The 13,427-nt window shown below is 46.6% G+C and overlaps 1 protein-coding gene across 1 annotated transcript in view; it reads right to left on the bottom strand.

The window, feature by feature from the left end:
- LOC135057286 (serine/arginine repetitive matrix protein 1-like) overlaps positions 1-12,624 on the bottom strand; it is an 82,959-nt gene extending 70,335 nt beyond the window's left edge. Inside the window, exons 1-2 of the mRNA XM_063963176.1 lie at positions 12,553-12,624; positions 12,192-12,366 (exon numbers count right to left, since the gene is read on the bottom strand). Of these exons, the coding sequence (XP_063819246.1) occupies positions 12,192-12,366; positions 12,553-12,624 (247 nt within the window). The remainder of the gene's footprint in view (positions 1-12,191; positions 12,367-12,552) is intronic.
- Between the last annotated feature and the right edge of the window lie 803 nt (positions 12,625-13,427).

The following is a 13,427-nucleotide window of genomic DNA, read 5'->3' as shown; positions in this document are numbered from 1 at the left end:
AGGTTATAGCAGGAGCCAGGAGTACATAATATTATATTAAAATTAAACAGTGCACACTTTTGCTGCAGGAGTGCCACTGCCAGTGTGACTAGTGACCAGTGACCTGACCACCAGTATATATAATATTAGTAGTATACTATCTCTTTATCAACCAGTCTATATTAGCAGCAGACACAGTACAGTGCGGTAGTTCACGGCTGTGGCTACCTCTGTGTCGGCACTCGGCAGCCCGTCCATAATTGTATATACCACCTAACCGTGGTTTTTTTTTCTTTCTTTATACATACATACTAGTTACGAGTATACTATCTCTTTATCAACCAGTCTATATATTAGCAGCAGACACAGTACAGTGCGGTAGTTCACGGCTGTGGCTACCTCTGTGTCGGCACTCGGCAGCCCGTCCATAATTGTATATACCACCTAACCGTGGTTTTTTTTTCTTTCTTTATACATACATACTAGTTACGAGTATACTATCTCTTTATCAACCAGTCTATATATTAGCAGCAGACACAGTACAGTGCGGTAGTTCACGGCTGTGGCTACCTCTGTGTCGGCACTCGGCAGCCCGTCCATAATTGTATATACCACCTAACCGTGGTTTTTTTTTCTTTCTTTATACATACATACTAGTTACGAGTATACTATCTCTTTATCAACCAGTCTATATATTAGCAGCAGACACAGTACAGTGCGGTAGTTCACGGCTGTGGCTACCTCTGTGTCGGCACTCGGCAGCCCGTCCATAATTGTATACTAGTATCCAATCCATCCATCTCCATTGTTTACCTGAGGTGCCTTTTAGTTGTGCCTATTAAAATATGGAGAACAAAAATGTTGAGGTTCCAAAATTAGGGAAAGATCAAGATCCACTTCCACCTCGTGCTGAAGCTGCTGCCACTAGTCATGGCCGAGACGATGAAATGCCAGCAACGTCGTCTGCCAAGGCCGATGCCCAATGTCATAGTACAGAGCATGTCAAATCCAAAACACCAAATATCAGTAAAAAAAGGACTCCAAAACCTAAAATAAAATTGTCAGAGGAGAAGCGTAAACTTGCCAATATGCCATTTACCACACGGAGTGGCAAGGAACGGCTGAGGCCCTGGCCTATGTTCATGGCTAGTGGTTCAGCTTCACATGAGGATGGAAGCACTCAGCCTCTCGCTAGAAAAATGAAAAGACTCAAGCTGGCAAAAGCAGCACAGCAAAGAACTGTGCATTCTTCGAAATCCCAAATCCACAAGGAGAGTCCAATTGTGTCGGTTGCGATGCCTGACCTTCCCAACACTGGACGTGAAGAGCATGCGCCTTCCACCATTTGCACGCCCCCTGCAAGTGCTGGAAGGAGCACCCGCAGTCCAGTTCCTGATAGTCAGATTGAAGATGTCAGTGTTGAAGTACACCAGGATGAGGAGGATATGGGTGTTGCTGGCGCTGGGGAGGAAATTGACCAGGAGGATTCTGATGGTGAGGTGGTTTGTTTAAGTCAGGCACCCGGGGAGACACCTGTTGTCCGTGGGAGGAATATGGCCGTTGACATGCCAGGTGAAAATACCAAAAAAATCAGCTCTTCGGTGTGGAGGTATTTCACCAGAAATGCGGACAACAGGTGTCAAGCCGTGTGTTCCCTTTGTCAAGCTGTAATAAGTAGGGGTAAGGACGTTAACCACCTCGGAACATCCTCCCTTATACGTCACCTGCAGCGCATTCATAATAAGTCAGTGACAAGTTCAAAAACTTTGGGTGACAGCGGAAGCAGTCCACTGACCAGTAAATCCCTTCCTCTTGTAACCAAGCTCACGCAAACCACCCCACCAACTCCCTCAGTGTCAATTTCCTCCTTCCCCAGGAATGCCAATAGTCCTGCAGGCCATGTCACTGGCAATTCTGACGAGTCCTCTCCTGCCTGGGATTCCTCCGATGCATCCTTGCGTGTAACGCCTACTGCTGCTGGCGCTGCTGTTGTTGCCGCTGGGAGTCGATGGTCATCCCAGAGGGGAAGTCGTAAGCCCACTTGTACTACTTCCAGTAAGCAATTGACTGTTCAACAGTCCTTTGCGAGGAAGATGAAATATCACAGCAGTCATCCTACTGCAAAGCGGATAACTGAGTCCTTGACAACTATGTTGGTGTTAGACGTGCATCCGGTATCCGCCGTTAGTTCACAGGGAACTAGACAATTTATTGAGGCAGTGTGCCCCCGTTACCAAATACCATCTAGGTTCCACTTCTCTAGGCAGGCGATACCGAGAATGTACACGGACGTCAGAAAAAGACTCACCAGTGTCCTAAAAAATGCAGTTGTACCCAATGTCCACTTAACCACGGACATGTGGACAAGTGGAGCAGGGCAGGGTCAGGACTATATGACTGTGACAGCCCACTGGGTAGATGTATGGACTCCCGCCGCAAGAACAGCAGCGGCGGCACCAGTAGCAGCATCTCGCAAACGCCAACTCTTTCCTAGGCAGGCTACGCTTTGTATCACCGCTTTCCAGAATACGCACACAGCTGAAAACCTCTTACGGCAACTGAGGAAGATCATCGCGGAATGGCTTACCCCAATTGGACTCTCCTGTGGATTTGTGGCATCGGACAACGCCAGCAATATTGTGTGTGCATTAAATATGGGCAAATTCCAGCACGTCCCATGTTTTGCACATACCTTGAATTTGGTGGTGCAGAATTTTTTAAAAAACGACAGGGGCGTGCAAGAGATGCTGTCGGTGGCCAGAAAAATTGCGGGACACTTTCGGCGTACAGGCACCACGTACAGAAGACTGGAGCACCACCAAAAACTACTGAACCTGCCCTGCCATCATCTGAAGCAAGAAGTGGTAACGAGGTGGAATTCAACCCTCTATATGCTTCAGAGGTTGGAGGAGCAGCAAAAGGCCATTCAAGCCTATACAATTGAGCACGATATAGTAGGTGGAATGCACCTGTCTCAAGTGCAGTGGAGAATGATTTCAACGTTGTGCAAGGTTCTGATGTCCTTTGAACTTGCCACACGTGAAGTCAGTTCAGACACTGCCAGCCTGAGTCAGGTCATTCCCCTCATCAGGCTTTTGCAGAAGAAGCTGGAGGCATTGAAGAAGGAGCTAAAAGGGAGCGATTCCGCTAGGCATGTGGGACTTGTGGATGCAGCCCTTAATTCGCTTAACAAGGATTCACGGGTGGTCAATCTGTTGAAATCAGAGCACTACATTTTGGCCACCGTGCTCGATCCTAGATTTAAAGCCTACCTTGGATCTCTCTTTCCGGCAGACACAGGTCTGCTGGGGTTGAAAGACCTGCTGGTGACAAAATTGTCAAGTCAAGCGGAACGCGACCTGTCAACATCTCCTCCTTCACATTCTCCCGCAACTGGGGGTGCGAGGAAAAGGCTCAGAATTCCGAGCCCACCCGCTGGCGGTGATGCAGGGCAGTCTGGAGCGACTGCTGATGCTGACATCTGGTCCGGACTGAAGGACCTGACAACGATTACGGACATGTCGTCTACTGTCACTGCATATGATTCTCTCAACATTGATAGAATGGTGGAGGATTATATGAGTGACCGCATCCAAGTAGGCACGTCACACAGTCCGTACTTATACTGGCAGGAAAAAGAGGCAATTTGGAGGCCCTTGCACAAACTGGCTTTATTCTACCTAAGTTGCCCTCCCACAAGTGTGTACTCCGAAAGAGTGTTTAGTGCCGCCGCTCACCTTGTCAGCAATCGGCGTACGAGGTTACATCCAGAAAATGTGGAGAAGATGATGTTCATTAAAATGAATTATAATCAATTCCTCCGCGGAGACATTGACCAGCAGCAATTGCCTCCACAAAGTACACAGGGAGCTGAGATGGTGGATTCCAGTGGGGACGAATTGATAATCTGTGAGGAGGGGGATGTACACGGTGATATATCGGAGGGTGAAGATGAGGTGGACATCTTGCCTCTGTAGAGCCAGTTTGTGCAAGGAGAGATTAATTGCTTCTTTTTTGGGGGGGGTCCAAACCAACCCGTCATATCAGTCACAGTCGTGTGGCAGACCCTGTCACTGAAATGATGGGTTGGTTAAAGTGTGCATGTCCTGTTTTGTTTATACAACATAAGGGTGGGTGGGAGGGCCCAAGGACAATTCCATCTTGCACCTCTTTTTTCTTTTCTTTTTCTTTGCATCATGTGCTGATTGGGGAGGGTTTTTTGGAAGGGACATCCTGCGTGACACTGCAGTGCCACTCCTAGATGGGCCCGGTGTTTGTGTCGGCCACTAGGGTCGCTAATCTTACTCACACAGTCAGCTACCTCATTGCGCCTCTTTTTTTCTTTGCGTCATGTGCTGTTTGGGGAGGGTTTTTTGGAAGGGACATCCTGCGTGACACTGCAGTGACACTCCTAGATGGGCCCGGTGTTTGTGTCGGCCACTAGGGTCGCTAATCTTACTCACACAGCTACCTCATTGCGCCTCTTTTTTTCTTTGCGTCATGTGCTGTTTGGGGAGGGTTTTTTGGAAGGGACATCCTGCGTGACACTGCAGTGCCACTCCTAGATGGGCCCGGTGTTTGTGTCGGCCACTAGGGTCGCTTATCTTACTCACACAGCGACCTCGGTGCAAATTTTAGGACTAAAAATAATATTGTGAGGTGTGAGGTATTCAGAATAGACTGAAAATGAGTGTAAATTATGGTTTTTGAGGTTAATAATACTTTGGGATCAAAATGACCCCCAAATTCTATGATTTAAGCTGTTTTTTAGTGTTTTTTGAAAAAAACACCCGAATCCAAAACACACCCGAATCCGACAAAAAAAATTCGGTGAGGTTTTGCCAAAACGCGTTCGAACCCAAAACACGGCCGCGGAACCGAACCCAAAACCAAAACACAAAACCCGAAAAATTTCAGGCGCTCATCTCTAGTTTTAACATCGCAAACCCAGGTCGGATCCGGCTTTTGAACCTGGGTCTGACTGGGGTCCGAGCAGCCTCAGACCCTGTCACATTGCAGTTTCAACCCGGGTTATTCCCAGGTTGGTGCCTTTTACACTGAACCCAGGTCACCCATGTTAAACACTGTGATGTGATCTAAAATGGACTTTTCTGACTCACACTGATGAGGTTTCAAAGGAAATAAAAGGAGGGGCTGGGGACTGCTCTGAGCAGACACATAAACAGCCAATCTGCACCTTTTTCTGTGACCCAGGTTGATTATCTCGGGCCAGAGGCTTTCACACTGCACAACGACCCGGGTCCGACCCGTGTTTAACCCTTCTTTTTTAACCTGGGTTGAAATGCAGGGTTGCTTGACCCTGGTTATTCACTTTGGCGCTTTCAGACTGCACCTCGACATGGGTCGACCTGACAACAACTCAGGAATTACCCGTGTTGTTTTGGCAATGTGAAAGGGTGAGTGGCTGATTGTAAACGCACCTAAGCACCTTCTTTCCAAGTGTTATTGAAAAGACTTTGGCACACACAAAATATAGAATATAGCATCTGCATAATTAAACACTCTAAATTAGCCTGCAAAATATGAGAGCACTGCCTATTACAGCCTGAGAGTTCCAGTTTCAACAGTTGATTGACGCATTTATCATCATGAGCACTGCTTACCCGAGAAGTGGTCTTTCCTTGACTGCTACCACTGCCAAAGTTTATCACTGAACATTCCACCCCCTTCGTACAATTACCAATTGTTATAAATGTTCCATCCATTGCCCTCCAATCTCTTGACTAACGTACGGTGGACTGCCACCCCTGCCAGAGTCTAACATTCCTCACCATAATTTCACAACTTCCTCACCATAATCTCTCCTCCCTTATGTTTTAGAAAATAAGGATTGGACCAAAGTTGGGTATTGACTGACTCTTTTTCCGCAAAGTCTGGAAACCTTGAATGATTTACGTTTAAGGTATGACTACCTAGTTTTATAGCAGCTCCATTCCTCCCACAATCTCTTGACTAATGTATGGGGATGGACTGCCACCTGGATCTTATACTTGCTCTCCCCTTTCTCCCTCATCCCCCTTGGATTTCTTCATCATAGAAACCCACTGAATGAAAGCCTCTACAGCCTATTTGAGTTTAGAATTTGACTATTTTAATAATGCAAAATGTTTTGTTTGCTGTTCATTGCAATTATTTAACTATGGTTTTTCTGTAGTCTTGTAACTTACAAATAAAAAAAAGTAGACAGCACATCGCCCAAAAGCACTTTACATAAACTTTTGAAAAGTATAATTAAAGTTACATTTCTGCTTTTTTGAGGTATTGCTTTTTTTTTTTTACATGTTCTATTAGTAAGTATTAATATGAGAGACCTTACAGTGACGAACTACACAGAGATCCAAAAATACTGTCAAACAATATCACAAAGAAAGGCAAATCAATGAGTTATCTAAATACATAAAGTGGTCAGTGCACAACCCTGAAAACAGATTAAGTATTTTACAGTCTCATCTAATTTTCTTATTGTAAATAGAAAATGAGAGATAAGAGAGAAATAAAGAAAGGAGAGAAAAAGCAGTAGAAGAAAACTAAGAAGTGAGGCAATAGGTGAAGGAGGGTGGGGGAAGGGGGCGGGGTAACCTGACTGGAGAGGTCTATAGAAATTTAGCTCTACGGGCCATTGACTGGGTCTATGTGTAAGATGATTAAACCAAAAGCATACCTCCCAACTGTCCCGATTTTCGCGGGACAGTCCAGTTTTTTTGGGACTGTCCCGCTGTCCCGCCCGCGGGCCGCAGTGTCCCGTGGTGGAGGGGGGGGACGACAGTTGGGAGGCTCCTGCACTCTCTGCTCTGCTAAGCAGGGCAGCAGTGAATAGACGCTGTGCGCATGCGCACAGTATCTATTCAGTGGAGACAGGAGGAGAGGAGGCATGCCAGCAGCTCACAGAGCGCTGGGCATGCCGTCTCAGTGACAAAAATGGGGCGTGGCTCGCGATCGCGGGTCCTCCCGTGAAGCCGTGCCCCTTTTTCGGTGTGTCCCTCTTTGACAAAGCAGAGAGTTGGGAGGTATGCAAAAGCGATCGATTAAATGCAGGGGGAGGGGGGGGGGCTGAAAGTGAGAAGTCCATGGTTCCCAAACCTTGGTACATTTTTTAGAAGAGCCCCTCAGTATGCTAGTGATATATTCCATAGACTGGATATGCCATATTTTAGCTATGATTTCACCCATGTCAGGTGCCTAAGTTGTCTTCCAATGTGATGCCATGACACATCTAGCCGCCAGAACCATATGAGTGAAAAACTTGAGAATATTGCTTTTTAATCTCTTTGGTTCTCAGGCAGCGGCAGCTGCTGCCCCTGGACTGCAGCACTGTCCAAAAGCTGCAGGGGGGAGCTGGCCAGGGCATATGAACATACATGTGAAGAGGTATGTACCATATGTCCTGGCTTCAGTGGCGTAACTAGAAATTTTTCTCCCCCAAGCCAAAAAATCCTTCGGCACCCCCCCCCCCCCCCCCCCCCACACCAATAACCCCCATGATTGGCACTAGTAAAGGGACAAATATGTGTGCGCCGCCAAAAAGGGTGTGTGGCTTCGTTGAAATGGGCGTGGCTTTGCATAAAGGGGCGTGGCATTGCAGGAAAAGACTACCTTATACCCCAGTTTTGCAACCTGCACGCCCAGACGTTAACCACCACAGGAAAGAAAAATAATCCTGATTCATGCCCTTTACATTATTTGTCATCTTTCCTCCTTATAGTAATGCCCAGTATACATTATTCCACATACTGCAATGGCCTTAGCCATTATGCCACACACAATAATGCACATGACACAATATGCACACACTGTAATGCCCCCGACACATTATGCCACACACCGTAATGCCTGTGACACATTATGACAGGAATCGCAATGCCCGTTATACATTATGCTACACACTGCAATGCCCCTGATACATTATAGCACATACAATGTCTGTGACACAGTATGACACACACCACAATGATCCTGTGACATTATACCACATACCACAATGCCCGTGATATAGTATACAACACACTGTAATGCCTGACACATTATGACACACACCACAATGTCCGTGATACATTATGCCACACACCGTAATGCCCATTACACATTAAGTTCTACAGTAAGGCTTCTAATTACTTTTAAATTACCTGCTCGTTGCCAGGGGTTTCATGCTCTTGGTTCCATGCACGGTGCCAGGGGTTTTCATGCTCAGGGTGTCATGCTCGTTGCCAGGGGTTTCATGCACTGGGTGTCATGCTCGTTGCCAGCGGTTTCATGCTCTTGGTTCCATGCACGGTGCCAGGGGTTTTCATGCTCAGGGTGTCATGCTCGTTGCCAGGGGTTTCATGCACTGGGTGTCATGCTAATTGCCAGGGGTTTCATGCACTGGGTGTCATGCTTGTTGCCAGGGGGTAGTGCTTGTTGCTAGGGCCATGCTCCCAGTGCCACATATGCGCCCAGTGCCAGATATTCCCCCACGGTGCCAGGTATATCCCCCCAGTGCCAGATATTCCCCCACAGTGCCAGGTACATGCCCCCAGTGCCACATATACCCCCCCCAGTGCCACATATGCCCCCTCAGTGCCTGCTCCCCCCAGTGCCAAATATTCCCCCACAGTGCCACATATGCCCCCTCAGTGCCTGCTCCCCCCAGTGCCAGATATTCCCCCACAGTGCCAGGTATATGCCCCCAGTGCCAGATATTCCCCCACAGTGCCAGGTATATGCCCCCAGTGCCAGATATTCCCCCACAGTGCCAGGTATATGCCCCCAGTGCCAGATATTCCCCCACAGTGCCAGGTATATGCCCCCAGTGCCAAATATTCCCCCACAGTGCCTGCTCCCCCCCCCCCCCCCCCCCCGCTCCTTTGTGTTGGAGGGACACGGAGCGCATAGCGCGCCTCTCCTGTGTCCCTCCTGGCTCTCCTGCCGGTCTAATAAAGGAAGTGCCGGTTCGTGAGCCAATCAGAGCTCACGAACGGCACTTCCTTTATTAGACCGGCCGGGGGAGAGCCAGGGAGGGACACAGGAGAGGCGCGCGATGTGCGCTCCGTGTCCCTCCTTACAGCAGCGGAGGGAAGGAGGAGACCGCAGATTGACATGCGGACGCAAAGTCAGTGGCGCCCCCACAGCCCCTCGCCCCCAAGCCACCGCGAGGACTGCGGGGGCAGTAGTTACGCCACTGCCTGGCTTCCTTCCCTGGAAATCACCAGTCACCGCAGCATGCCACACACTGCTCAGCCTATCAATCATCCTTTAGCCCTCCCCGGACTCTTGTGAAACTAGCAGCCGCCGCTGGTCTCAGGTTTTCTATGGAACTTTTTATATACAGATGTAGCCTTGCTCATCTCCGCGACTATTTACAGGTGCGGCTAGCTTGTCGCAATTAGTGTGCCCAGCTGTGGACACGTGCGAATAGTCGCACCTGCTATCCATAAGAATTATACTGCATTGTGACAACGATGAGCAAGACTACTGTACATCTGTATGACCTACAGCTGCATGCGAAACACAAGGACCAATATTTGTTACTAGAGAAAATTACTTTATTATTATATTTCTCAGATAAAAAAACAAAACAAAAAGTAATACAGGTTGAGTATCCCTTATCCAAAATGCTTGGGACCAGAGGTATCTTGGATATGGGATTTTTCCGTATTTTGGAATAATTGCATTCCATAATGAGATATCGTGGTGATGGGACCTAAGTCTAAGCACAGAATGTATTTATGTTACATATACACCTTATACACAGCCTGAAAGTAATTTTAGCCAATATTTTTTATAACTTTGTGCATTAAACAAAGTGTGTCTACATTCACACAATTCACTTATGTTTCATATACACCTTATACACGCAGCCTGAAGGTCATTTAATACAATATGTTTAATAACTTTGTGTATTAAACAAAGTTTGTGTACATTGAGCCATCAGAAAACAAAATTTTGCTATCTCAGTCTCACTCCAAAAATTCCGTATTTCGGAATATTCCGTATTTCGGAATATTTGGATATGGGATACTCAACCTGTATAATAAAAACCCTTACCTAAACTAAACTATAATACCCCTTTCACATAGCCAAAATATCCCGGGTTATTCCCGGGTCGAGGTGCAGTGTGAAAGCGCCACTTAACAATTTTCACGGGTCAAGTGACCCGGCATCTCAAACTGGGTTAAAGCAGGTTTATTCACAGGTATGAACCTGGTTGAAGTGCAGTGTGAACAGGTGCAGGATTGATGTGACCCGGGACCCGTTCACACTATAGGAAAGCCGGCACTTGGATATGATCTCAACTCCAAGCGTCAGACTGACCAAGCAATAAGCAGTCTGAAAAAGGCCAAAGCTGGGACGCACCGTGTTGGACCCGTGTACAATATCCAGGGTGTGTCCTGGCCGTGGCGATGTGAAAGGGGGTATAATTCAGCATTTAAGTCCTGCAAAATGGCGTAATTCTCACATGTGCTCTAAGATGTGGTGATTAGGTGTCAATCATAACTTTCATTGAGACATTTAGTGCAAACCAAGAAAATGCAGTAGAAAACTGAGTGGAAAATGCATACCCTCCAACTGTGCCTTTTTGGAGGGGACAGTACCTTTTTTCTATGGTCTGTACTGATTTTTGACTCTCCCAATTTCCATTGAAAGTATAGGAAAAGGGGCGTGACCACACCCCTTTACCTGTGACCACACCCCCTTTTCTAATTTGTACCGTTTTTTATGTGTAAAATGTTGGAGGCTATGAAAATGCATGCTAAACATACCTGTAGGGTATGAAAGGACACACAATTGTGTTGTTTGTTTTTTTAAATTGTATAAACTAGGCATATTCACAACTGAACACTGTGCTAAAAGGTGGCTGTATCAAAATACGTTTAAATATTTAAACATATCTTGTTGCGGACAAATATTAGATGTGCCAGTCGTCATTATCAAATTGATGATAACAGCAGGTATTTTAATGTGTCTAAAAAAATTTTATGAAATAAACAATGTCTCCTACGATCTAATAACCTGGACCGATTACAGCTAATACTGTACATAGGAAGAAAAGTCACAACAAGCTCTACAGTAGATTATTATTTTATGTTAATTTATTTAGTCAAATTTAATTTATAGTTTGGATTACAATACAAAACTTTGGGATAAATAAATAAATATATACCTATTACCAGGTGAAAAGCGATTGAAGGAATTAGCTAACCATACTGCTAATTAAGCTGAAGTCTGCATTCTGAAACTAAAAACCTGGGAAGCAGAAAAGAATATATACATCCCACTTGCATTCCATAGAGCAAAAGCAGGTTATAAATAGCCAAATGATAATCTGAAAAATGCTGCAGCAATGTGATGAGTACCAGATAGGCTCAGCATAAGGGTCATTGGGGGTTTCACTATCGTGAAAATATTTTATTATATACAAACATAATTTCTGCAAATGTAACCCTATCTTTTTATTCTTGTAGTGTTAATGCACCTCTCCTAACTCCAAACCTTTTCTGCATACTGGGGGTCATTCCGAGTTGTTCGCTCGCAAGCTGCTTTTAGCAGCTTTGCACACGCTAAGCTGCCGCCTACTGGGAGTGAATCTTAGCTTATCAAAATTGCGAACGAAAGATTAGCAAAATAGCGAATAGACACCTCTTAGCAGTTTCTGAGTAGCTCCACACTTACTCGGCATCTGCGATCAGTTCAGTGCTTGTCGTTCCTGGTTTGACGTCACAAACACACCCAGCGTTCGGCCAGACACTCCTCCGTTTCTTCAGCCACTCCCGCGTTTTTCCCAGAAACGGTAGCGTTTTTTCGCACACACCCATAAAACGGCCTGTTTCCGCCCAGAAACACCCACTTCCTGTCAATCACATTACGATCACCAGAACGAAGAAAAAACCTCGTAATGCCGTGAGTAAAATACCTAACTGCATAGCAAATTTACTTGGCGCAGTCGCACTGCGGACATTGCGCATGCGCATTAGCGACTAATCGCTCCGTTGCGAGAAAAAAATACCGAACGAACAACTCGGAATGACCCCCACAGTGTATATGACATACAAATTTTCCCAAGAACTCCTGGAAGAGTAGGTCACACTCCATCCCGCCCATTCTGAATTCTTGTAGCATACCAAGAACTCCTGGTAGTATAGGTCACCATCCCGCTCACTCATTAGATGTCACGGCCCCAGGGGATGCTGCTAAGGTCATTCCCCGTTTCTTACCTGTCAGGCCACTTGTGAGGGTCTGGCGTGCTCTGGCAGTCCGGCAGCATGCTCTTCGCTTGGCTACAGTAGTCACAGCGATTGGGGCTGGGTCCTCTGTGTGCGATGGTCCTGCGAGCCCTGCAGTATGGACGATGCCATCTTGCTTAGTGTCAGCTGACCAATTCCATGCAGCCTGAGTGTCAGCTGACCAGTTCCATGCAGCCTGAGTGTCAGCTGACACTCCCAGCAATCCTGTGTCACCAATGGGTTTTAAACTTCCTGCTTCTCAGTGTTCAGGTTTCCAGTGCCATAAGTCACATAGCTCTGTGTGTGACCTTTGAAGCTGCGCTCCCCTGGGTATTCAGCTACTGCACAGTACCTGCGTTCTCTGAGCTTCTCTGTTTGCTACCTGCATCACCATCTGCATTCCTAAGGGATCATCCAGTGTCATCATTCCAGATCCAGTCCGGTCAGCACTCCAGTGTCATCATTCCGGATCCATCCCGGTCAGCACTACGGTCCCATTAAAGTCACCATCGGTTCCAGTCTGATAATACAAATATCATTGGTTACAGATTCCATCGGTTCTAGTCCGATAATACAGATACCATCAGTTCCAGTCCGATAATACAGATCTTATAGGTTACAGATACCATCAGCTCCAGTCTGATAATTGTTACGCACACCAGTGCTAACAGGAGTATACCGGTGTATGAACAGAGAGGGAAGCGAAGCAAACAAACTCACAGACAGTATAACATAACATACACAGGAGGTGATGGAATAACTAATAAATACAAAGTGAACGGAGAAGCCCAAAGGCTCAGGAATTGGGTGTCTCCCTAGTGTCAGGAATGCTCATATGGAATAGAGCGGACAATGAAGCGAGGTGTAGTGATTTAACATGTGGAGCACCTGAAATTATGTTGCTAAGAGCAACAGAAAAAACCCCAAAGGGTTACCAACGGGTGTGGGAATAAACTCCTTGGTCAGAGATAGAAATATAGACACAAGGAGAGTATCCACAATCCTAACCCCCACTTGCAGGGCACAGGTTCAGCTTACTGCCACTAAACTGACACCTGGACGCCCTGCACAGTGAGGGAGGATTAAGCAAGCAGGTCTGAGAGTACAGCCGCAAACCTGCTGGGTTCACAGAATAGCAAAAGAACCCCAGCAGGTCAAACAACTGACTCCAGTCTTACTGCTAGGTCCGGATTGGCAGAATGAAGTACCGAATCCCAAGGCCTGTTC

This window comes from Pseudophryne corroboree, chromosome 3 (genome assembly GCF_028390025.1).
Source record: "Pseudophryne corroboree isolate aPseCor3 chromosome 3, aPseCor3.hap2, whole genome shotgun sequence".
NCBI classification, from domain to species: Eukaryota; Metazoa; Chordata; class Amphibia; order Anura; family Myobatrachidae; genus Pseudophryne; species Pseudophryne corroboree.
This window is presented reverse-complemented; position numbering and strand designations above follow the sequence as displayed.